Here is a 25,733-nt window from a genome sequence, read left to right as displayed (position 1 = left end):
TGGGTTACAGAAGCAGAAAGCTGTTTGCAGCTCCTCTGTTAAATGCTTGTGCCAGAGTCACAGGTCTAGACACCGGTAATTTAGGATGAAGGCTGTTAGAGAAGACTGATCTTTTTTCTAATTGTGCACAATCCTTCAGCTGCTGGTCAGTGCTCAGGGACATGTGTAACTAAGGTTACTTAGCAGGCACTGAGCTTTCTGCAGCCCCTGGGTAATGCCAATTTCTAGAACTGGGAATCAAGTTCCATGTAAACACTGATGCCCTTGATGGCTCGGTGAAAGCTGGGTCCCTTATGGGTTGTGAGTCCCTGATGAGTTCTGCTTTAATCCTCTGCAGGAGTGGCAGTCTACACTGGAATGGAAACAAAAATGGCTTTGAACTACCAAGGGAAATCTCAGAAACGCTCTGCTGTGGAAAAGTGAGTACAGCAGGCGAAAACTGGTAAAAGCTGTGGCTTTCTTCACGGGTGATTTGCACAGAAATAATCCCCTAATCTGCCGCCTGTTGTTTCAGATGCTTTCTGATTTTCTGTGCAATCTGGGTATTTGATTAAGCAAATCTTTCAAGTAGCTGCGTCATTTAGTAGCTTTTTTCTTAAAATAAAAAAAGATAGGAAATATTAACTTATACAAACTGACCCTGAATATTAGCACTGTCCAAAGCACTTGTTCTGTAGTTCTTACTTCTGAAAAGTAAGGAAGGCTTGTTCCTGCTTATTTGCGTGATTTTTCTATGTGGAAGTAGTTGCAAGAATCTTAAAAATAAACCTATTTTTCAGATCTATCAACGCTTTCTTGATAGTGTACTTATGCATCCTATTGAGCAAAGCTACTGTGTGCACGACTCTGAAATATGTCTGGCAGAGTAATCCATTTAACGATGAGCCTTGGTACAATGAAAAGACTAAAAAAGAGAGAGAGACATTCAAGGTAAATGGATTTGTATTTCAGCACCTCCTCCAGCTGTATTTGTTCTGACAGTTATATTTAATCTGATCACGTCTGCTGCCAGTCCTGTGATGCCTGCTTGCTCTTCGGAAGCGCTGTCACTTGCTGCAGTCTCTCCTGTTTGTGTTTGTCTCCTGCCTTGATTACTACCTGCTTCTCTTGCTTGTGTGCAGTGAAGCTCTTAGCAAGGCTTGCACTAACCCCCCTCGCACGCTGCCATCTCCATCAACCTGGGGGCAGGCGGATGCATGCAGGCTACTGACAGCAGGAGGATAACATCGTTTCCACCGCACAGAGATATTACATAAATGCAGCAGCTGATTTAACCTGGATCCTTATCTGAACTTGAGCTATCTTTCAGCTTCGAGTAGATAAACTTAAATTGAGGCCATGTCAGCCAGGTTCTTAAACTTGCCGAGACGCATGCAGCCAAGCCTGAAAGAGTGAATGCAAGTGGGTGGGAATCAGCTGATGTAGTTGATGGTTGAGTAGGACTTCAGGGATGTCACGGAATCAGTGCTTGACTGTTTTCAAGCCACTTGCTGCAGATACCTGAGATGAGAATCAGCTTGTAGCAGTATATTCTGAAAACGAATGTATGTACCTGGATAAAACGTAGATTTGATCACTTGGAAACAGCTCTGTGCGCTCTTCTGTTATACTCTCATGTATCTGTAAATGGCAAGGAGATTTTCTACATCAGAGGAAAGTGCAGTCTTAACTGCATTCAGTTATTTTCAGAGGGCTTTTTTCTGTTTAACATTTAAAGAAACGCTGTCTCCCTGAGTTATGCCTGACAAGCACAGACTGCATCTTCCTCTTGTCTTTCCATTGCAGGTGTTGCGGATGTTCACAGACTTCTTGTCCTTTATGGTCCTCTTCAATTTTATTATCCCAGTTTCCATGTATGTTACAGTAGAGATGCAGAAGTTCTTGGGCTCCTTCTTCATCTCTTGGGACAAAGAGATGTACGATGAAGAAATAAAAGAGGGAGCATTGGTGAACACCTCAGACCTGAACGAGGAGCTCGGACAGGTCAGAACAGATTCTGTTTGCATCTGCTTTGAGAGACATCCCCGTGTTGGCAGGGGAGCAGCAGCACAAGAGGAAAGGCAGAAGATTCTGCTGTAACCAGCAGCACGCACACTGTTACTGTCCCCTCCTGCTCTGGTGGCTGGTGCTTCTGGTGGTGGTTTCTGCACAGCTGTATGTTTCAGAGCTCTTGATAGCTGTGAAAAGCAACTCATGGGTCACTGCTGCTGTAGTAACATTCTCCCTGATAACAAGCCTTGGTATGGCAGCCCCTGCTGTCCCAGCAGTACAAGGCTTTGGCCGGACTGGTGGCACTTTCCATTTAATGTGATTCCGCTCGCGGCACGAAGTGGGTGAGGTTATAAATAGTGTATGAGGGAGGAGGAACTGGGTCATGCCAATTGTTTCCATACTGGGGAATATCAGGCACAGCACTTAGTGTGTCAGGATGGTTTGCTTTCACCGCTTCAATTAAAAATTAAAAATTCTCTGTCTCTTCAAGGATTAGCAAACATGCCTACCCAGTCATCTCTCTGGGCATGCAGTGCATGTGCAGCCATGCTGCTGCTGGCTTTGCTGGAGCAGTTATAGCTTCTCTTTCTGAGTGTGGGATATGTACAGTGCCTCCTGCTTCTTATTTTAAAATTACTACCAGTTTGGAGTAGCAATTACACGTGTACATAATATAGCACCAAGGAGGAAATCCCACAGGGGAGGCAATAGACCTTCAGCAGCAGCTGTATGAGCACTGGGAGCCGGAGCAAAGCAGACAAGAAGTAGAATGAAGGAGAACAAAGGGCCTTGAAGGAAGTTTTAGAAGTCTTTGGGAGCTGCCTCCTGACAGCTGTGCAACGGATGGAAAGATGAAGGATGAGGGAAGTGGTAAGATGCCCAATGGTGCCCACACAAGGCACCTGCATGTTTCTGAGGACCAGGTTAGGAAAGCAGCAAAGGGCTGGCACAGATATACCAAAATGCCCCAGCCTTGCAGTTTTTGGAGGGCTGCTTCCACACGTGGCCTTGCTGCAATGATGGTTGCAGCAGTGCAGTGAGGTGGGTGTCTGTTCTTGTCTGCTCTCTTCTAGGTGGAGTTTGTCTTCACTGACAAAACGGGGACACTGACAGAGAACAGCATGGAGTTCATTGAGTGCTGTATAGATGGGCACAAGTACAAGGACTGCATTTTGGAGGTTGATGGCTATTCTCAGACTGACGGACCCCTAAAATGCTATGGCAAAGCAGAAAAGGTGAGAAATCTGCGTCTCGATGTGTTTTGTTGGTGGCTCCAGGCTAGAGGTCAGTACATGATCTATTACTGCTGAAGTGTTGTGGGGAGGGCACTGGATTTTTTGTGTTTTGAAATACATACACACAGCAGGGGTCACCAGCTGCTCAGAGGGGATGGCATGCATGGCACAGAGCTGGTCATGGGCCTTTTCTCCATGCCTAGAGCCGAGAGGAGCTGTTCCTGCGAGCCCTCTGCCTGTGCCACACCGTTCGGATCAAACAAGCAGACCAGGTGGACGGGCTGATAGGACATCCTGAGTGCAAAAACACCTACATCTCCTCTTCCCCAGATGAAATCGCTTTGGTGAAAGGCGCTGAAAAGTAAGAATCTGATGGTGTTGCGTTTTGTTTTGTTTCTTGTAAATCTGCTGGAAACACAGGGACCATGTGTGGAGCCTCCTGGCACTCTTGCAATTCTGATGTCCAGCTCCCCATGTCATATGAGAGTGATAACAGCATGTCAGAGCTGGCTCTGCAAGCAGCTGCCCAAGCCTTCTAGCTCGGGCTTGGTAACTTCTTACCTCTCCTCAGCAATACAGGTCTTGAAATGAGAACTCTGTTAATGTGTAACACACGCCAATGGGTGCTCTCAATATTGTTCTGTCCTCTTGTTTATTGACAGGTATGGTTTCACTTTTCTAGGACTCGAAAATGATTTCATGAAAATCCGAAACCAAAAGAATGAAACTGAAATGTAAGTGCCACAGGGCCTGCTAGGAATATTGCTGCTAGGGGCTGAGTGGACTCTGTTCAGCTTTGTCTCACACGTGGGCTAATTAAGATCAATCAATGTAGGTAAACCAGGCAAGGTCAATACTTCTCAGCAAAGGCTGTCAGACCAGTTACCAACCTGCACAGCCCCTGCTCCTTTGTGCAGTGAGCAGGCTGAAGGGCTTGCTTGCATGGGGCTGCTGTCAGTCCTGGGGAAGCCTTCAGGACCCTTGAGTGTGTCCTGTCCTTGCAGTCTCCTTCCTTTCCCAGAGCCTTATGGGTAGCAGCTGCGCCTTCAAGCAGGGCACAACCTAAGCAGTGTGATATGCCTCCCATTGCCCCTCCCAGATGGAAAATGATTTGGTTTTACCCTGTGCTCACAGCTCCTGTGACATCCACGTGCATGCAAAAAGCTGGGAGTGAATTGCCTAACTCCAGTACTCCCCTACTGTTTGCCCCCCAAGCAAGTTTCACTTCTCTGGATAGTCAGTGTGGAGCTGTCCTGAAGAGCTATGTTCCTTGCACTCAGCCTAAGCTCAGTTTTTCTCCTTTTTAAAGGTATCAGCTTCTCCATACACTGAACTTTGACCCTGTCCGTCGCCGTATGAGTGTCATTGTGAGAACCACCTCAGGTACAGCTAACTGCACAAATATGAACACACCTTCTTTGTTCTTACCGCGAGTGTGTGTAATGCCATGAGCTGCAACCCAGAGAACTGAGGCTGCTGGGTTTTCTGAGCTGTCTAGATACATTAACACATTTTGTCCAGCCTTTTGCAGAAAGCTTGCTCAGGGACAGGTAGTGACGCTCAGTAGTCCAGCCCAATATCAAAGAATCTTTTGTCTAGGTGTCAGACCACTTTTGGGTTGCTTCTAGAAGTTCCTCCTTTCGTTCTGCCATACTTTTCCCTCTGTATCTTTTGCTGGTGTTGACGCCAACGTCCATTAAGCCTTTCTATGGCTTTTGGATGCTATAAAGTATTTGTAACTTTGCTTTTAGGAAAGCTGCTTCTCTTCTGTAAAGGAGCAGACTCCTCTGTTTTTCCAAGAGTGCAGCAAGAGGAGATCCAACAAACTAAAGTCCACGTGGACCGCAATGCTATGGTGAGCACACAGTGGGGATGTGGCTGGCTCTGTGCTCAGGAAAGTTGTATGCCAAAAATAGGATGTGACCTCACTTTGGAGGGAACTACTGAAAATCCAAGTGTCACTCCTTATTGTTTTGAAGCCTGGTTTCTTTCCTTTTTTGTTTCTTTGACTTCCGTGTTTATTTGACTGTTGATATACTTATATGGGTTTGATTGCAGTTGTGTCCCAGCATCTCCCGAGCAAGTTAAAAATAGCACTAACAAAAGCATAGTGTTTGCTCTGGTGGGAGGAATCTTTGTGTCAGTTGTGATGTGCATGAGAAGGTGCAAGAGAAGCCTGTCCTGGGAGGCCGATCTGGCAGTGGTGGTGGTGTGATGGGGTGTCTTTTGCTTGGCTCTAAGTGTGGGGCACTCAGTTGTCCCAGCTGGGTGTAGGGTCTCCACTCTGGATCCCTGCCCTTGGCTTCTGTCTGCTGTGCTACATGCATGCGTGTGTGCTCTGATGTGAAGAAGTTCCTGTGTGAACACAGATGTTGTCTTCTGACTTAAGCCAACTGTTGTTATGGTCAGGTTCAGTACTGACAAATTGCTGACAGGAGAAGTGCTGATCCTAACGTGGGGAGCTGCACAAAACAGGCTTTAAGGGCAGCTGTCTGCTTCTTTTTCCACCCCTACAAGGATGGCTACCGAACACTTTGTGTGGCATTCAAGGAACTAACTCAGAAGGAGTATGACAGGATTGACCGGCAGCTTAATGAAGCAAAGATGGCTCTGCAGGACAGGGAAGAAAAGATGGCACAGGTTTTTGAAGACACAGAAGCAGACATGCACTTGATTGGGGCGACTGCTGTAGAAGACAGGTAAACAGACACCAGCACACAGATCAAGCACGTTGGTACCCATGGTTTCTCTACAACCTTGTGTTGTGGTGGCCCCTTGCTTTCTTGGCGTGAGCCGTGGTGAGATTCCTTTTCAGCCTGGGTTGGCATTCCCTTGGTTAGGGGACAGCCTGGGAGCAGTGGGAGAAAACTTGGAGCCTCCCTGTGAGAGCTGAGCAGCAGGGCAGAGGCTGGGAGCATCCAGGGCAATTACTCTGTGATACAACCCATTACTTAGTGCCTAGCTACGTAAAAATCAGCTACTGTAAGAAGTAGGATTTATTAGTGAAACCACAGAAGTACTCACACTTCTACAAAATGAATGAATGCATGCAGCATCAATTTACATATCAAAACAAATTCAGTTTTGTGTGCTGTTACAGTAAGTGCATGTGTAAATTAACCTCTTATTCTTGACTCTTGGGTCTTGTAGTATAATGCAGTGATTTTTGTCTGCATGTAAAAAAGTGGGATTGCTGAGCTCTAATCCTTATTCCTGTGGCAGTAGTCTCTTCAGCGTGGGGACAATCAATTAATTTTTCTCTAGCTTACATTCCCTACCTGCAAAATAAGGATGCCTTGGGGCTTTGTGGATTAAGAGGCAGTGTTGGCTAAGCCTCTTTACACCCATGGAGTGCTGTATCTCAGAAACATGTTTCTGAGGTTCCTGCCTCGGGCCTGCAGGGAAGCCTTCTCTGAGGGTCTCTTTTATCACAACACTCTTGTGTTGTGTACATAATGTAGAGCTGCTCCAGGGTCATCCTGCTTCTGTCCAGTAGCGTGGTGGTGCTTCTGCTTGCAGGGCTGTGTGCTAGCTCTGGGTGTGAAGGTGGCCTGGTGGCCAGGGCACCTGCAGTGCTGAGAGTCCATCAGCCCAGCTTTGTGACTCCCTGCCTGGTGAACTGCTGGTTTGGGGATGTGGAGCGTTGTTGGGATGACAGAGGCTGGGGAATCAATGACGTGCCACCACAGTAGCGTGGAGCTGCTCATAGCCTGCCTTGCATCCGAAGCCAGCCTGAGCAGTGGTATCTTTTTTTCTCTTTGCACTCAGGCTGCAGGAACAGTCAGCGGAGACGATCGAAGCTCTGCATGCTGCTGGAATGAAGGTGTGGGTACTGACAGGGGACAAGATGGAGACTGCCAAGTCCACCTGCTATGCTTGCAGGCTCTTCCAGACCAGCACTGAGCTGCTGGAGCTGACAGCCAGGGTGGTGGGTGAGTGTGAGAGGAAGGAGGACCGGCTGCACGAGCTGCTGATGGACTACCACAAAAGGCTGATCCAGGATGTTCCCAAACCCCGGGGTAGCCTGAAGAGGTGAGTGGTGAGATCCAAGCCTGTGTCTGTTAGGAAACACGCTGCTTGCTGTCTCCTTTGCTTTGCTTCTTTGCCTCATTATCTCTAGTGTTAGCTGGCTTTGAACTTAATTATGCAGCTCCCTTAGTGAAGGACGCGTTCTAAATCCAGGCTTTTTATGATGCCTAAGCCCCCCAGAAAGGATGAGGGAAAGATTACTACACAAGTAGTTCCTTTTCCACTGAGATGATATAAGCAGCTAGATTGACTTCTTAAAGTAACTGATTTTTTTTTCTTCCAAATCTGTTCCTCGTTGTGCCCCAGAAGCTGGACACTGAGTCAAGAATACGGCTTGATTATAGACGGCTCAACACTGTCGCTGATACTCAATCCTTCTCAGGATTCCAGTTCTAGTCATTACAAAAACATATTTCTACAAATCTGCCTGAAATGTACTGCAGTTCTGTGCTGCCGAATGGCTCCTCTGCAGAAAGCACAGGTATTTCCTTTTCTTTTTTTTTTCCCCCACTAACTGAAGCATGTCATTAAGTGATATAACACACCTCTACTCCATAGGATGGACTTGACCTGATCTGTAGGTGGGCTTCAAAACCTGTAGTGAGACAACTTTGCAAATCACGTCTTATCTGGCTTCTTGTTGTTGGGGGTCAGCTGCCCTCACTGGGCAGTAGATGTCAAAGTCAAGCAAAAGGCTCCTGGAGGGGTGTTGTTGTTCCCCAGGGAGCAGGAAACAAGGCCTGGCACAGGAAGTCACAAACTCAAAATGCAGCAGTCTTGCTAGAACTGTCTGAGTTACAGATTTGCCAGGAAGATGAAGCAGGAAGACTTTTGGGGTAGTAAAAAAAACCCTTCAAGTTGTAGTCCTTTCATTAACAACGTTTCTTTGGTAGTAGCTGATAGATGTAACCACTGATTATTTCTGTATAACGGTGTGAGGCTACGTTTCCTGCAGTGCTGCTTTAAATAAAGCTTACTCATCTTGATCAGCTAGGGCTTCCCCAGGCTATATATTAGCCTTGTCTGAACTTCAGAGCGTTATGGAAACACACCAGTCTTTCAATTATGAATATAAAACCTTTCTTAAATACGCTTGCAGGAAGCCACAAGCCCAACCCAATTAGGAATAAACAAAACCCATTTGTTCTTTTTCTTCCCTTTCCAACTCTGTAGTCCATGACTTCCTCACACCAGCTGATGATAAAGGATGATTAAACAATGCATTTTTAGCCCTGTTCCAGGGTATGATTGTCTTCCACTTGAAATGCGTGAGAGGCCACATCTCTGTGAGAGAGCAGGGTCTGAGAGGGGGGAAGGAGAGGCTACTGCTGGGAGTAATTTGTTTCTAAATGCTGTCCTTCAGCCCTGTGAAGCTGAGTCTTGGCTTTTCCTCTGGTTGATGCTTGCTAAGGAAATAGTGAGGGTGTTGATTAATCTGAACTCTTATTTCGTTGCCACAGAGCTAGGTTACTTGTTCAGGAGTATCTGGGGAGTTACAGAGGTCCCTGGAGGTGGAGTATTTTTCAGTGTGGGTTTTTTTTGTTTATCTTCTACTGAACTTTTGGTTTGTGCTGCTATCCTGTTTTAAATCTTTAGATTGTGCGCATGGTGAAGAACACAAAAGGGAGCCCGATAACACTATCGGTAGGGGACGGTGCCAATGATGTTAGTATGATTTTGGAAGCACATGTTGGAATAGGTAAGACCCCTGATACACCCATCTGATACCTGGGGCTTCTGTCAGGCTGTGTTGCTTACGTTCACCGTTGTAACTGATCGCACGTGGCTGAACCAATCCCACTTGGCAGATTGGGGAAGTCACCTGCTGCTTTCAGAGGGCTTTTGGTCCAGATCAGTGCTTGGGATCAGGGTAGGCTGCTGCCCTTTGATAGGCACGTGCTCTTTGTCTTTACCATGTGGTTTTTCTGCAGATTGCTTCTTACACTTTAGTTCCCTTTGGTGAAACAGTGGGGTTTTTCTGCTGTCTTCTGTGCAGACAAAAGTTGAGTCTATCTTAAATGAAACTGGTAACTTCCTCTGACCTTTGCTTCGCTATTAAATTCAGTGCTGAGAGTTTTGGTGGGATTGCACCTACTCATCTCAGCTGAGCTGAAGCAGGCATTTGTCCTTTACCCAAGTACTGCAGCAGCCTGGCAGCTCTGATTGCAGCTGCAACGTGTGCATCTTCCTAGGGCTGATGCTGGGCTGTGCTGTGCCTGCCCTGCCCAGATGCCTGATATCAGGCTGGAAAACTGCTGAATTTCATATCTAAATTTCTGCAGATTGTTGTCAGAGATTGTGGATGTACTGACAGTTTTTCAAGTACCACTGAAGAGGGAGGGATGTCCTTTCTTTTCTAACCACCCTCTTTATTTCTGACTGTTAGAAATGGCATGTTAGCCTCTAATGAATAGAATCCTTCACTGTAGTTAATTTGGATGTGGTTTTTGAGTGAACAAAACTGGCTTTCTTGCGCTTTGCTGAGGGGGATCTCTTGGGATGCTGAGCTTCTGCAGTGTAATAACCACACTGCTAGATGTGGGCAGGCCTGGGGGAAACCTTATCTTTTATCAGGTTTATCTGAGATGCTCGTCACCACATGCTCCTACATAAGAACTCAGTTAGCAACCTAAGTTCAGGTTAAAAACTCCAGAGGAGGGTCTGATTGTCACAGAGCCAAGGCCACACCAAGTCTTGCAGAGCTTTAACGTTGCTCTCCCAGTGGCTCCCAGGGTCAGTCCCAGTGGCTGGGTACACAGGGTGACAAGGACATGTCTGAAGTGTGAAAGTCTTAAAAACCACAAAGGAAATACGGCCTTTGTCATGGCCTGAAGCATTCAATTATGTGACCAAATTTCACAAGTAGCATCAGTATAAATTTCAGTCCTTGCCTTGCTTTTGTCTCCAGGTATAAAAGGCAAAGAAGGACGTCAGGCTGCAAGAAACAGTGACTATGCTGTTCCAAAGTTTAAACACTTAAGAAAATTGCTACTAGCACATGGGCATTTATATTATGTGAGAATAGCACACCTTGTACAGTATTTCTTCTATAAGGTAAGGATGTGTGTTCAGCTCATTACTTTTGTTTTCACTGTGGGTTTCTCTGATGATAGAAATAGTGTAAAATGGAAAGATGATGTATAGGACACTGTTCTGTTCATCTAGGGGGGGTGTGTGCCTCCCATGTGCCTGCTAGTTGAAAGCCCTATATGTAGGGGAATGTGAGAGCGTGACTTTCTTCCCTTGTCTTCTGCTGATGCTACAAGCTTACTGGAACAGCGTAGAGCTTGGTAGAAAACAGTGTCCTGCTTTATCTGATAGTACAGTATCAGATAATACTGTCTGAAAATGGGAAAAATTATTGGATCTAGAGTGAAAAGTCAAGCATTCACTAAACTCATGAATGCTTCCCTGCTAACCTTTCTTTTTTCCTTTCTCTAGAACCTTTGCTTCATTTTACCACAATTTTTATACCAGTTCTTCTGTGGATTCTCACAGCAGGTAACTTTCAGTAATGTGTCTAAAAAGGCAGGATGAAAAGCCAGTTACACAGCAAGGCTTCCTAGCAGAAGCTTGACTTTTGGTCATCCCTCCACCTCCTCGTCTTTCTTTGGATGACAGTAGGAATTGACCTCCTTGCTCAGTACCTTGTTTTTGAGACTTGCAATTAAAAACAAATAAATACATTTCCTTTCCTTTCCCATCCATGACCCATTTTTGTTGCTTAAACATGAATGGAGACCTTCCCAAGGTATCAGGGGGGTGTCATAGCTGGTTTGCCAGCACCTAATTTTCCTACTTATACTCTGGAAAGTCTTTCAAAGACTTCCTGATCTTCTCTCATCAGTTGCATTTCCCTGTACTAAAAGTGTCTTTCAAAAAGAAGAACAATTTGTTCTTTTGTAACATCCTTTAAATAAGACACATGATGAGTGTCATCACTTAGTCCAGATGAGTGTCAGACGGACAGACCTCTGACAGGTGGGCTTAGGTGCTTGGAGACAGTAGCTGTGGCATTTGCTTCTGTTCTTCTCTGTCTGCTTGGTCTTAAAAGCGTAAGAGTTTGTTCTCTGCCTGTCTCAGCAAAACCACTTTTTTATTAAAAAACAAAACAAAACAAAACAAAAAATGATAGTTCCTCTTAAAATAAAAAAAAAAAAAGTCTTTAGAAAGTCACAGGAGACATCAAGTGCATTAATAGAAACAGCAGCACAAGGGCAGCTACAGAAAAGCTGCAGTAACGGCTGTTTTATGACGTTGTTGTGGAGGTCGTGCTGGAGCCCAGACAGGCACAGAGCGTGGCCCACATCTGTGACAAAGGGATGAGTCCACATGGTGGGTACAGAGACAAGGGCTGGAAACTGCAAATCTGTCTCAGAGAAGGCTTTTCATATGGGATTTCTGACTCACTTTACCCTTTCTTTTCAGCCACTGTACGATGCTGCTTACCTTACCATGTACAACATCTGTTTCACATCTCTCCCCATCCTGGCTTACAGCCTCCTGGAGCAGCACATCAACATTGACACACTGACCTCAGATCCACAGCTGTACATGTAAGTCACAAGGGGCTGGGTGGGCCTCAGTGCACTTTAAGCTTTGTTGGTGCAGGACACAGTCCATCGGGGTGGTTTGAGCTGGCGTACCTGCCTTGTGAGAGGAACAGGGTAGCTGTGGAACTGCAGAAAGGCTGTTTATATCCCCAGTGCTTTGTGTTAGAGCAGAGCAGTGTCCTATGTATTGTCTATTTCTGTTCACGCTCTTTAATGGTATCTGGTCCAGCAAATTGCACTTCTGTCTGTGTAAAGAAAAAACAAACTGCAGATGGAACTCTTAATCCACAGGTAAAAGCAAGCTGCAGGTCTGGCAAGAGCATTCATTGTGTTAGCTCTGAGCTGAGCAGTGTGAGCCAAGCACTTCCTGGAGCATGTAATGGATGGGGAAATCTAGCTTTGGGAAGAAAAGAGATCTGTTCATTTACAGGAAGGTGAATGCTGCTGAAGTCCAGCTCAGGCAGGCAGTTCCTCAGCTTCTGTAGGTGGATAAATGCCCCAAAAGCCAAATCCTCATTTCAGAACATGAGAGCTGAAAACTCTGTTCTCACAATTACCTCCACGTTGCCGTGGATTGCACTGTGTAAGGAGAGATGGTCTTCATTTCTTGTGCTGGTATATTTCTCTCCTTCCTTGGTTGCAACTTGGGGGTATTCCTGACCCCCTGTGAGACCTCAGATGCTTCCAATTTCCCCCACCCCTTTCCACATATATACCTGGGTGCAGCCTTTCAGGCAGCAGGTTCCTAAAGGTATTATTGATGAAATAACTGCTCAGCTCTATGGTTAAACTTCTGAGCTCCTCCAGCCATGTAGCAAAATGCATGTATTTTCAAATACGTTTGTAATTGAATCTTGTGCAGCACAGACCAATAATAGCAGGTTCCTGTGCTCTCACCTGCAGGCTGTCTGATCACTGGGGTGTGTGAATTGAGGGAAAACAGATTAATTGTGCATTTAGATAGCTTCAGTTTGAATATTCATGACTTTTCATGTGCTGCTGAATACAGAATGACTGCTGTGCCTCTGCTGTATAAATGCTGAGTTGCTGCAGTGCAGATCTCTCATCTGAGGCACACTAAAAGCCTGTTTACAATGAGTGCTGCAGGACATAAATGGGAATGCAAAATGATTGCACTGAACAGGTTCTTTGCATTTTCCCTTCTTGCAAAAAAAATAGCTCTTAGTAAGGAGTACAGACAAATCAGACTGGTCCCAAAGTACAGTATGTTAGAGAATTGTCACTGCAGTACAAGGGATTCCAGTAGGGTTTTGCTTTAGAAATTGTATTTACAGAAGCTCAGCACCATGCCTGCTTTCAGAGTTCATCTTGCTTCAGGTAGTTGTAGTTAGGAAGACAAAATGAGAAGAGAGGATTTTTGGTTTTGCTGTAAACATGCTTTCATCCCTCATCAATCCTCAGATTTTAAGGAGGAGCATCTGAAAAGGCAGTGGTGCAAGGTGCAGGGAGCTGCTGCTGCCTGCAGCCAGATCTCACTCCTGTGCTCAGCCAGGAGCCTCCTGCTAAACCCCCATGCTAAATCCCACGGAGTGATTCAGGGGGTTATTTTCAGCCTATGCAGAGAAACCACCAGGAATGAGATTTGCAGAGCTTTCCCAAAAAATTTTGTTTGTGGGCTCAACAAAAAGAGGGAAGCGTACCACAGATTCACCACATCTCATATGTTTCTTCAGCATAGCCCTGGCTTTGAAATTCAGAAGTATGGAAGGGCCAAGGAAGCACAGTGGCTATGGAAAAGGCGTGGGGCAGAATTTGGCTTAGCTCAGACAGGGCTGGGATTTTATCTGCATCGCATACAGAAGGATAAAAAATAATAATCTCTTGAATATCTCCTGATTATTATTTTTAATGATCAGCAGCCACACAGAGCAGATGTTGTTTATGTCCTGCGTGCTGGCAGATAGTTGGGTGTTTTACCTCTTTGTTTCCTGCAGCAGTACCCACAACAAACCCACAGAAATGCAGGGCTTTGCAGCAGGTCCCACGTGACAGTGATTTTTGTTCTTGCTTTCTTGGCAGGAAAGTTTCTGACAACGCCATGCTGCAGTGGAGGCCTTTTTTGTACTGGACCTTCCTGGGCGCCTTTGAAGGACTCGTGTTTTTCTTTGGGGTTTATTTTCTTTTTCAAAATTCATCGTTGGAAGATAATGGAAAGGTAACAACACATCCTCCCCCAAAAAAGAGAAGGCTGAGTGTTTCTTTTGCGCCCTGCCTCTCTTATCTGCCTGACAGCACATATCTACATGCTTAAGCTGTGCGATGTGTCCAGCGGTGTAGCACTGCTTATGGTGTGATTCTGCAGCAAGTGCTTGAAACGTTTTCCAAATCACCATGGCAACAGTGCAGCGGTGATTGTGCTCTCTAAGTACAAGAACTGGTCTTACAGCAGATTCGTGCTGCCTGGTGCTTTGCCCAGGGCAAGGCATCAGTGCAGCTGTACACACAGTGTTCTGTGCTGTCCTGGGACACCTTTTACCAAAGGGAGGTGTTAGCAGGGCTCAGCTGATGGAGACCTTCCTGACACCATCACTTGTGAGCTTGAAAACACCCCAGCTTTTGTTCTTTTAGGGGACAGCACACGGAGGAAAGCTGAGAATAGCACGTGTTGCATCAGTGCTGACGTTCATGGCCCCAGCTATGTGTAGTCATGCTCTTGTGTTGTAGATGCCATGCCTTTCTGTATTTATAGCCATTCTGGTTGCGTATGAATAGAACATGTAAGCCCCGATGTGTTCTGCAGATGCCTTGAGAGGCCAGGTCTGTGTGGCACTCACATAAGCCCTGTGGTTTTGTCCTGTTTTGTAAACACTTATGCTTGTAAGAACTGCTACCAGCAATTGTTCATTATATCCATGTATGTTTGACTCCTTTTTCGCTCCTATTGACTTTTTTTTTGCGTTTTTTAAAAACTTTTACATTTCACTTTCTGTTTTAATGTATGCATCCAGATCTTGACAGCCTTTGGTAAGCATCTGTCCCATTCGTTGCCATCATTTGGATTTATATACAGTATCTGCTTTTCTTTGTTGTGCATAGTCACTAGTATCCACAAACCAAACCGATGCATTCTCACACAGAGAATTACCCATTGGTGCATTCTGCAACTGGGACTGGCCCAGCACAATCAGTAGAGGTGCTGCGGTGGTTCTGTGTTACGAGAAAGCAGAAACTGAGTCAATTACCAAGAAATCATGAAATAGAGGTGGTCCCAATGACTTGTGTTCTCGATCAACATTGCTGTTAGTAGGAGGTTGTGTCTGTCGCTGTCACAACGCCGGTCACTTGTCTGTGGTAGTGCATGGCACAGGGTTAGTGTAGCCAAGTCCTGAGTAGCAGTCGCGCCATTCCTCCGTCCCCTCTGCTCCCTGCTTGCACTGTGTCGTCATTCCTTTCTGTTCTTCTCAAAGTGGGTAGGAGCACATGTGACCACACACTTTGTCTTCCAGGTTTTTGGAAACTGGACCTTCGGGACGATCGTTTTCACTGTGCTGGTGTTCACTGTCACTCTCAAGGTTAGATTCTGCCCTTCTCCAGTCCCTTTTTGCAGGTGTTCTTGAATGTGTGCTAAATACCCTGTGTGATAAATATGTTGAAGATCATAGAATCACCAAGGTTGGAAAAGACCTAAAAGCTCATCCAGTCCAACCGTTCACCTCTTCCCAATAGCTCCCACTAAACCATGTCCCTCAACACAACATCCAGCCTTTCCTTGAACACCCCCAGGCTCGGTGACTCCACCACCTCCCTGGGCAGTCCATTCCAGTGCCTGACCACCCTTTCTGAAAAGTAATACTTCCTCATGTCCAGCCTGAATCTCCCCTGGCGTAGCTTGAAACCATTCCCCCTGGTCCTATCACTAATGACACGAGAGAAGAGGCCGACCCCCAGCTCACTACAACCTCCCTTCAGGAAGTTATAGAGAGCAATGAGGTCTCCCCTGAGCCTCCTCTTCTCCAGGCTGAACATTCCCAGCTCCTTCAGCCTCTCCTCATATGGCCTGTGTTCCAGACCCCTCACCAGCTTTGTTGCCCTTCTTTGAACACGTTCCAGGCCTCAATATCTTTCTTGCAGTGAAGGGCCCATGCTCCCAAAGCATGCCCAAGATGCTTTTATAAATACCTTTCTTCCCAACACTTCCATCTTCTGTTTGCCGTACACGCAGGACATAAGAGGCTTATTGACTGTTGGGTTGTTGACCATGCAGAGTGTGCTTATGCACAAGTGCTTATGTTCTGCTAAATTATTTACATATTTTTTGCCTTCTTCTGAGTACTTCAGTTGATTGCATTTGACTTTATTTCGCTTGGCTTTAAGCTTGAGAACAACCAAGCATTTGGGTTTGCCCACCTTGTTTCAGCTGCTGCTCTGCACCGTGAGAAGAACATTTGTCAGAAAAGTACATTTGTCAAACAAGCATAGCAAAACTGCTTTGTTTCATGGAGCTTTCCAGAATGAACAGTTTGCATCAGACCTTACAAAAGGTCTTTTATGTTTGGTTCAGGACAGCAGGTGGTGGCAGAAGGCAGTTGCAGTGACTGCAACCTTCACACAGTCTTTCTAGCATCAGAGATTGTATCAAGCTTATTCTGTTAAAAACTCTCAGCTGCAATTGGAAACTGTTTCCCTGTCACTAGTGTTCCAGTCTGTAGGTGTTGAAAATATTTCCCTGGTGTACATATGCAGAGAGGTGGCTGACTGGAAGACTGCAGCCTTACTGTGAAAGGAAACATGGGTACAGTTGAATACATGCTGCTTCTAATGCCTGTTCTGCCTGGTGTTGTTTTCTGTTCTATTTACACAGCTAGCTTTAGACACTCGATTCTGGACATGGATGAACCACTTTGTGATCTGGGGTTCCCTTGCCTTCTATGTGTTTTTCTCATTCTTTTGGGGAGGAGTCATTTGGCAAGTATCTTTTCCTTCTGTGGTACTTTCTTAGGGGGTGCCCATCACATTCTTTGTGAGGAATGTGACTGCAGCTCCCCTCATTTTGTCTGTCAGAAGATTTATAGAGATGTCAGAGTGTTCGTGACCATGATGAGCACATGTTGATGTTGAGTGCCAGGCACAGCAGGTAGTAGCGATAGGCAATGAGGATTGGGGTTTTTTTACATCATCAGGTGGCATTTTCTAGTGCTGCCATGGAGGAGAGAAACCTGGTGATACGAAAAGAAGGAACAGAAGAGGAGAAAGAAAAATGGAGCATGTGAGCTATGGCAGCAAGCATCGTAAAGGACTGAAAGGTGGATGGGTCAGGGAGGAGGAGGTAGCTGTGGCCTTAGAAACTTAGAAAAGGCAATTTGCTGTTGAGAGAGGTCTTGAAAATTGTCAGTGAAGGTGGGTCAGGGCTTCATAGGAGGGCTGAGATCAGCAGTTCATAGCGGTTGGCTGGGGAGGAGAAAAAAGCCACAGGGAGGAACAGTGGGTAGGCTGAGAAGTAGGGTGAAAAGTCTGCATGGAGAAGCATTAGAGGAGACCCAGGAGGTTGCTGACAGCCCTCCAGAATTAGCACAGCTGGGAGCAGGAGATGGATGGGGAGCAGAGTGGGCAGCCTGTGCCTGTCTGTGTTTGGCAGGGAGGTATTAGTGCCAGCACCTTGATCCCAGTCTGACCTAGTTGGGAAACACGTGGGGCTGGTGGTATTAACCACAATCTATTTGTATCCTTTCTTTTTCAGGCCTTTCTTGAAACAACAAAGAATGTATTTTGTATTTGCTCACATGCTGACTTCTGTTTCCACGTGGCTGGCAATAATTCTGCTGATCTTTATCAGCCTTTTCCCAGAAATTCTTCTAATAGTTTTAAAAAGTATAAAAGAGAGAAGTCATCAGGTAAGGAACAAGATGAAATATTGCACAGTGTTTTTACAAAGGCCTCTCCTGTTAAGCACCAGATGAACTGTGTGCCATTCATGTCTCAAGGATGGCTTTCTAGAGTCTCATCTCCCTCGTTCACATGCCAGAGATGTCAAGAAGTTCATCTAAAAATACTGCCCAGATCTCTAGCAAAGAGAGACTCTACGAGTGCCTTTCTTTAGTTGTGTAGATTGGAATGGAAAACTGCTGTCTGCACAGTATCCCTTCACCAACCCAATCTGATCCAAACCACTGTGTTTAGTACTGAAACAAGCTGCTTGTTTTTGTGTCAGTATACCCAAGGCGTTCACTACGGCTGTATCCTGCAGGTGCCAGGGGGAAGCTGGTCAGGGAGGTGCCCACCCCCTAATGACCCAGTCCCCATCCCTCGGGCAGCATCCCCAGGTGGCAGCATCCCAGCAGACCCATCCCCAGGCAGCACCTGCTCCCCCCAGCCATGCCCTGTCGCTCTGTCCGCTCGCCTCCTTCCTGCTCCTCTCCCTGCTGTGGTTCCAGCAAGTTCTGCATTGGGTGCTGCCTGCCAGTGCTGGCCTCCAGGCACCACTCTGCATTTCCCTGGGCGGTGGCGGAGCAGGCCCAGCAGTGTGGCTGCAGGGGGTTCTGCTGCTTCTGGCCACGTGTCTCCTCTGTTACTTTTGCTTCTTTTATACTTTTTAATCAAGCTTATCTTCTCGAAATATCCAATGAAATCATAAAGTTTCTTTTTCCCTCATAATCGTCAAAGTACAACTTTGGCACGGTGTCATTGAAGTAAAATATGTATCTGCAAGACCAGAAACACCACCACCTGAACTACTGAATTTGAGAGCAATACAGATGGTAAAACAATTGCAGCTAAATTCTTCCCAGCTCCATGATATTTCTCCCTTCCTCTTAAGTACAGTTCAGTAGTATCTGAATTGACAGTTTCTAAATTGGGCAGGATGGGGATGACTTGCTGTCAGCTGCAGCCATAGGGCAGTCTGAGGTCTCTGTCCCAGAAGGGGGATCTGGGGTTTACTGAAACCCAGCTGAGCTCTTAGAGGCCCATTTTGCTTCCAGCTCTTAGCCAGATCCATTCCCACTTAAAATACTTGCTTTCAAGAGTGCTTTAAATGTGTTTAAAAAGGCTCTTGTGAAATCATTTTGTAAATCAACAGTAAGTGTCAACTAGAAAAGTCTCTTTGCATGTGCATACTAAACTAAAGGCAGGCTGAGCCTTATTTAAATGTACATTTCAAGTGAGAGCTTTACAAAATGCCTGGAGCAGATGCCAGCTCTAGATGTCTGTGTCAGCTGTCAGATACCAAGCTCGGCAGCACAGGTAGGGGATTTTAAATCAACACCCTTTTTGAGACTCCTAACTGTAACACTGGAAAACAAATATCAGTTTCCCAAGGGGAGCCTTCAATGAAAAGCCAGATCAGTGCACTCATTTGGCTTTGTGAGCCCACACCGTGAGAGTTCAGGTCCCCTTTGGAGGAGGGCATGGACCGAAGCCAGGTTGTGGAGCTTGCTCTTAAACTGTAGGGGACTGGGTTTCTGTATGACAGTGCCAGCTTTGCTCACTCTTAATTAAATTTTCTACGTGGAAATGTTTTGGGGCTTTTTTGTTGTGTTTTTTTGTTTGTTTTTAACTGCAAGGCGCATTCTTATTTTCTTTGGTTTCTGCCTTTCTGTCTCGTACTGCAATTTTCTGTCTTTTGTGCTGTTGTGAACTAGGTAACGAAGCGCCTTCCTTCCTCAGGAACATCCACTATCTTCATGCTTTCTCAAACTTCCAGCAATCACAGCTTTTCTTGGAGTGAATAAGGTGATTTCCCCTCTGAGCCAGTATGTGCTGCTTACTCTTCTGCTTCCTCCTTCTAATGCATTGCTGCTCAAAAACCTGTGTTTAGATTTGCTCACCTGGCAAGAGCTTGCTTTCTCCTCCACGCCTACTGCTTTCATTTAAATCTTTTGCTTAAGTGTTTTGTCTGTCTCCCCCGTTGGTCCCTGCTGTGGGTGCACACCAGCTGGGCTGAGCTGCTCATGCCCAGCACCTGCAACATGGGTGCAGGTGGTGCTTCCGTGCCCAGCGTCCCCAAGGTGCTCAGGGAACCACAGGCAGGCATTGCTCACAAATTTGGGTTTACCCCGGCCCTTCAGATGAGGCACATTGTGCCTGCTCATGGAAATCAGTGCTGCTACATCATTTAGGTTGGTTTTAGAGGGCTAGATGCTACTTCTTCCAAGGCATGGAGCAAAGTGGGCTCTGTTTTGTTTTCTGGATGATTTGGCAAACAGCTCGTGCTTGCTTGATCTCAGAGGAGCTTCCCAAGTGCCCCAGTTGCCCTGTACATAACTCTGTTATCACTGCAGCTGTTCTGTATTCAAGCAGTAAGCCACAAGTGGCATTCCCTGGCTTGCTGCCTACAGAGGGCTTCCCGCAGGCCGAGCACCTCGAACACAGCACATCCCTGCTGTCACTCACTGTTACAAAACCACCGGTTGTGAGGAGATCAAGGCAGGCTCCTCCTTGAAAGCAGCTGTAGTATAAACCTCAAAGCCTGAAGGGAACCATGTGGGAAGCAGTGCCACTTGCACTGAAAACCCAGCCCATATGATCACAGTGGCATTTAGGGAGCGTGTGGTGTTACATCCGTGTGGAACGGCGTAGCTGGCTGTAAGAAGCGTGAGTGTGTCTGCTGTTGTTGGACAGCAGCAGGGTAACGTGTCACATGTGCTACAAGTGTTTTTGCCTCGCTGTTGCAGAGCAGTAGGAAGGCGCCCAAGTCGTCCAGACCTTCTGTCACACCACTTCTTTTAAGAACGTTCTCAGATGAGTCTAATGTGTTGTAACAGGTACCCTGCCCTAAGGAGTTGGGATGGTTTTAAAAGGCATTGATTAACCAAATGTAATCCCCAAATCAATTAAGCTGTGGTTCTCGTAATCCTCTTGATTGTTGGTGTGGGGCACCTGTCTGTGATACGGAGATGCAATGCTTGGGATGCATTTTAATTTGGGGACCTGTCCTACTCTTCAGAATCCTGTATGTGCACAGATCTGCTCAATCCAAAGCACTTTGCTTTATATAAGCAGATCCTTCAGTATAGCCAATATTCTGATCTAACATTAACAGCATGAGAAAACAGATTTGGGCTGTAAAAGCGCTGATGTACTTGCAGTGGAGTATTCAAGTCTAAGCTATTAAAATGATTCCAAAATTGCATCTGAATAGTATAAAAATCCCATTTTCTATGGTGCATGCTGTTGTGTCAGATAGAAATGAGTACATTTTAATTCATCTGAATAGACTGAAACTAAGTGTGTACCTGTCTGTATGTCAGCATAACGTACAGCAGGCATGGCTCTGTGTCTGTATGCAGCTACACACACAGGGAGCATCCTACTATGCCATTCTAAACATCGTAGTAAGCCACCAGCTGCCTTCTTGCTGTAGAGAAATAAAAGTGCCCGACTGAATTCACAGCCTACAGGTGAGATGTGACATGCCTGCGTGCTGCCAGCTGCAAACATCAACACGGGGATTTTCTGTAACCCCTCCCTCTGCACACATGGCAGCCTGCAGAGAGCCCACTTTATAGGGAGGGCAGCAAGCAGCTGCACGGCTGCCAAACTTCAGCCTGGGTGCTGCTGGGCTCCACGCTGCCTTCTGCAGCCTGTGCAGAGTCCTTCACCCTCCCATTCGGCTGTGAGTGAAGTTTGGCACTTTTATTGTGGGCTAATCATTCTTCTTCTCCCTTTATTTATTTATCTTCTCCTTTCTAAAATATGCCAAAAGGCTTACTGTGGTTTTGGGAATGTGACAATTGCAATACATGTGCGTTTTCCTTCTGATTTTTGCAGACTGGCATCTTTGATCTGCCTATATTAGTGTCATACAAACGTATAGAGAATGGTTATGTGAAGACTGAAGATGCTCTTACTAATCTGGCAGAAAGATATCCTCTCAGGATACTTTAAAATGCTCCATCCAAATAGTGCAATTGTTATCCTGCAGGAAAATGTACCGGTTCTGTTGAGTATTACCAAGCTCTGTAAGCAGCCATGCTGACAAAGCAGTAGCCAGGCACTGGCCACAGTAGCTGTTCATCTTTGGTCTTGTTGCTTCCCCCCTGAAAAAAAAAAAAAGAAAAAAAAAAAGAAAAGAAAAACATAATTCTGCCAACTCAGAAGTCTATGTAATTGGAGACTGAGAAAGCATCTTTTGGAATTCTTCAAAAGCAGCATGATCAGAGTGAGAGCAATGCCTCCCCACGTCACACGGGGGCTTCCTCCGACCGCTGCAGCTCTGCCCGAGAGCAGCAGGGAGCTGCCGAAGCCTCTTGCTTTGCCTGACCAAAGAAGTAGCACAGACTCTGAGCCCAGGTGCTGGGCATCCTCCTGCAGCTGCTCGCTCCTCCGTGCTGCCAGGCTTTCTCTTGGCAAAAGGTGAAGGAAGGAAACGTGCCGGGACTGCTTGTGGTGAAAGGAAATTTCATGGGGAGGGAAGAGCCTGAATGCTGGGCTGTGCCACGCTTCCAGCCCAGCTCTCCTGGTTGCTGTGGCTGTGCTGACATTAGTGCAGTGAGCAGCTGCCAAAATGCTGCGGATTTCTGGTGGCAGTGTGTCCTCAGCCAGCTGCAGGGACGTGGATGGTGCCAGTGAACTTGTGGGCATCACACTGCATCTTGAGTTATTTGCACTAAGAAAAAAGAAGTCGGTTTTAAAATAAAAGGAATACGTGGATTCATTTTACACTTAATTTGGTTTTTAATTGGCATGTTCTTTTTAAATCTACCTTTAGCAAGGACTTCTACCTTTAGGTTGGTGCAGCAGAGATGAGGTGCCCGACCCTCAGACTTCTCAGACATCCATGTGTGGAACAAGCAGCTTTTTCACTCTCTTGAACCCTAAGCAGTTTTGGAGTACCCTGCGTTCCAGCACCCTGCATGGGAAGGTGCTCTTTGCACTGCCTGCCCCTTGCCCTGCTGGGGGCTGCCATGGAAATACTGTGGTGAGCACTCACTCACCTCTGCCTGCAGCAGATTCTGCTTCCCTTCTGTGTGAAGAAGTGATGATTTATAGCCAGATCAATCATTCCCTTCTTCAGATTTTGCTAAAGAACGGACTGTTAGTTGTCTGAAGAATCAAGTCTCGTGCTGTCTGGCTGCGGAACTCATGGTTGGTGCTGTGAAAACAGGATGTGGATCAGCTGCAGGCATGCCTGCATACACAAGGACTCAGCCTGTGTGGGAGAGGGCTGCAAGTGCGAGGAGCAGAGGGGTATGCACAGCCCTGTGGCTGCCCTGCAGGACATGGACAGGTCTGCTGTATTATTTACTCTGCACCAGCCCAACGCCAGCGCGGTCACCTCAACAGTGACTGCAGTTCCACCCCTTGCTGCATGCAAGCCAGGAGCTGTGCTCCCAGCATGTGTCCCATGGGCAAAGCTTTTTTCTTCTTTTTTCTAGCTCGTCTCACGGACCTACCATTCAACTTGCAGCCCTTGCCCGATTCTCAACTTTTACTGCTAAAACGTGGTGCCTGGAGATCAAGTATGCGATGAATACAATGAAGATGCTCTGTATGCCAAATCTAACCTTTCTCCTTAAATATACAGTTGCTGACTTGTGTTTACATAACCTTTAAAACACAGGCGCTGAAAAATGCAATTCCTGTGATTCAAAACCATTCCAAGCCCTGGTGGTCCCAAGCCTGACAGCCCGCTTCTCAGTTTGCTTTATCTTGTGTTCTTCTTGGGTCAAATTCTCTTCCTGTGAGATGCAGCTGGAAGCCTTGCTGTTGGGTTAGGGGGAACACGGACGTGTGATGTCCAAATAAAGCCACTGCACCAGGCCGATGGCTGCAGCCTGTGCTGAGATAAAGCCTTCTTGGAACCAAATTTCTATTGTCATTTCCAAGTGCCCGATATCAGTCTGGAGCAAACTGTTGCTGCTGCTGTGCATCCAACTCCCAAGGCATGCATGCTGAAAAGTAAGTTGGTACTAATGGGAAATGTTATGAATAGCAGCTCCTTTGGGGAAAAGCAGGTTTTCTTGGGCTTGGATCTCCAGCTAGTACACAGGTGTAGCTCCACAGACCAGCAGAGGAACTGACCCTATTTTAGCAGCAAGAGCAGAATGGAAATTTTGGTTGTAGATGTATCGTGAAATCAGGAGAAACAGGACATCTATGCTGGAGTCATGAGAAGGCAAAGGAAGGTGGTGGTACCAGCTGGAGGGCATCAGCCAGCAGGACGGGGAAGCAGCAGTAACATGGTGGTAATGCTGTGATCATTGTTCAGATGCTGTAAGGTGAGCTGCACTATTACCGTGCTCGTTAGGGAGCTGAAAGGCCAGTACAGGCTTATCGGTGGGGAAACCTGAAGGAAAACGGCTGGGGGTCTTCAGATTAATCCCCTGAAGTTTATTCACTGGCTAGTGACACTGAAAGATAAGCAAAGTAATGAAGATTCCCTCTAAAAATGTAATGTGATAATGGAAAAACGTGGTGTAGTCATAGCTGCTTGTCAAAAACTAATCCTAATTGTCATGAGAATATTATAAATGACTTGGAATTGCGTACAGGCTTGAAATTGAATTTGTATAAACACTTACTGTTGAAAACCTTACCTAATACTGCACCATTCATGCGATTTCCCAGCTATGGATTTTGTTTTAAATACAAACATGCAGTGTATACAAAGTGTAAATTATATACAGGCAATGAGAAGATACATTTTCAGCTTCTTGAAAAAAAAAAAAAAAAGGACTGCGACCTTACATTTTTTTCACTTTAATGCAATTTTATACATTTATGTTGCTTTATATAAAAGAAACTGAATGTGAATGTTACCTTTTATGAATGCAACTTGCTCTTTTTTCATTACGGAGACTTATGTTTGAAGTAATCAATAAACTTTGGTATGTTGTTCTGATTAATACGACATTTTGTTTTGTCTCCTTGGCCTCCCTGGCTGCGGTTTGCACCACGGGGGGGATTTTGAAGGAGGTCTGAGATGCTGACAGGGCTGGGCTGGGCTCATCGCAGTGATGCTGTGCTGAGGGACCACTGGTTGGTTCTGTGTTGTTTTTTGTCAGCACAGTATTGGCAGTGCTGTTGGTAACAGCACGAGGATTTTTTCTTAATGCTCTGCATTGATTCTGTGTTATGGCTACTCGGAACAAATTAACTTCTGTTGTTATTTATTTCACTTTTTTTGCTGTTTTTTGAGCTCAAAGGCTAGAAACACGTAAATGAGGGTTATTTTGTGGTTGGTGAGGTGCATGCAGCTAGTGAAGTGCAGGGCAGCTGTTTCCATGGATGAGACTCCACTGATGCAATTGGTTCCAGCAGGTCTCGTGGTGCTGGTGTGAGGCACAAGACTTCTTAGGACACGTGTCTGATTCAAGCTGAAATGTTCGCAATGAAAACTGACAGCCAGTGTGAAAAATTCTGTTTTGGCTGCTTTGATTTCTCCAGCTCCCATGAGGCTCTGCGGGACAGATGGCTGTGCTATTTAAAACAAACTATAACCTTTAAGAAGAAGCTGGTACTATTGGAAACTGGATACACGCATTGAGCCTCTTCATAGCTGACGTGGAATGGTAGTGAAACTTGGCTGGAGGGCTGCAGGCGAGTAGTCAGAGCGAGTGTGGTGCTCCACCAAGCTGCAAATTAGCATTTAAAACATCTGTGCATCACTTCACCTTAAAATGGAGATTGAGTCCTACTGCAATTTTCAGCAAGGAGGGCCGCTGTGCTGAGGGTTGGGATGCTGACAGGAGGGCTGGAGGTGTGCTTGCACCCATGGTGTGCGCAGTGCCAACCTCTGTTCTGTTCTCTGCTTGGAGCTTGCTGCTGGCACCGTGTCTGCTGGTAACCTGCTGAGCTGGAAAATATGCTGTGGCCTGCAGGAAGGGTGTGTGGGCACCCGTGTGTGTGTGTGTGTGTGTGCGCCATCCAAAAGCAGGGGTTAGAGCAATATAGCCTGGCTTAAGCAGAGAAAAAGATGTGGGGAGAGCATGGGGGAGTCCTCTACTTTTTTACACTGGTTCAGCAG

At 46.1% G+C, this 25,733-nt stretch overlaps 1 protein-coding gene across 7 annotated transcripts in view; it reads left to right on the top strand.

Moving 5' to 3' along the window:
* Positions 1-24,617, top strand: part of ATP11C (ATPase phospholipid transporting 11C) — a 50,891-nt gene extending 26,274 nt beyond the window's left edge. For 5 of the 7 annotated variants that reach the window (XM_048959368.1, XM_048959363.1, XM_048959365.1 and 2 more), the window contains exons 10-29: positions 338-419; positions 780-930; positions 1,786-1,983; positions 3,066-3,227; positions 3,431-3,588; positions 3,890-3,961; positions 4,537-4,610; positions 4,979-5,082; positions 5,745-5,926; positions 6,996-7,259; positions 7,563-7,737; positions 8,853-8,955; positions 10,165-10,310; positions 10,698-10,757; positions 11,685-11,812; positions 13,850-13,985; positions 15,277-15,342; positions 16,632-16,735; positions 17,508-17,661; positions 21,536-24,617. In XM_048959368.1, the coding sequence (XP_048815325.1) occupies positions 338-419; positions 780-930; positions 1,786-1,983; positions 3,066-3,227; positions 3,431-3,588; positions 3,890-3,961; positions 4,537-4,610; positions 4,979-5,082; positions 5,745-5,926; positions 6,996-7,259; positions 7,563-7,737; positions 8,853-8,955; positions 10,165-10,310; positions 10,698-10,757; positions 11,685-11,812; positions 13,850-13,985; positions 15,277-15,342; positions 16,632-16,735; positions 17,508-17,661; positions 21,536-21,652 (2,636 nt within the window). In that variant the 3' untranslated portion in view covers positions 21,653-24,617. Of the gene's footprint in view, positions 1-337; positions 420-779; positions 931-1,785; positions 1,984-3,065; positions 3,228-3,430; positions 3,589-3,889; positions 3,962-4,536; positions 4,611-4,978; positions 5,083-5,744; positions 5,927-6,995; positions 7,260-7,562; positions 7,738-8,852; positions 8,956-10,164; positions 10,311-10,697; positions 10,758-11,684; positions 11,813-13,849; positions 13,986-15,276; positions 15,343-16,631; positions 16,736-17,507; positions 17,662-19,407; positions 19,499-20,439; positions 20,530-21,535 lie in introns of all 7 variants that reach the window. The other 2 variants (XM_048959367.1, XM_048959366.1) reach the window with 2 other exon arrangements.
* Positions 24,618-25,733: the final 1,116 nt, after the last annotated feature.

Source organism: Lagopus muta, chromosome 13, assembly GCF_023343835.1.
Source record: "Lagopus muta isolate bLagMut1 chromosome 13, bLagMut1 primary, whole genome shotgun sequence".
In the NCBI taxonomy this organism is placed as follows: Eukaryota; Metazoa; Chordata; class Aves; order Galliformes; family Phasianidae; genus Lagopus; species Lagopus muta.
The sequence above is the reverse complement of the archived record's forward strand: the minus strand, read 5'-3'. Positions and strand labels throughout refer to the sequence as shown.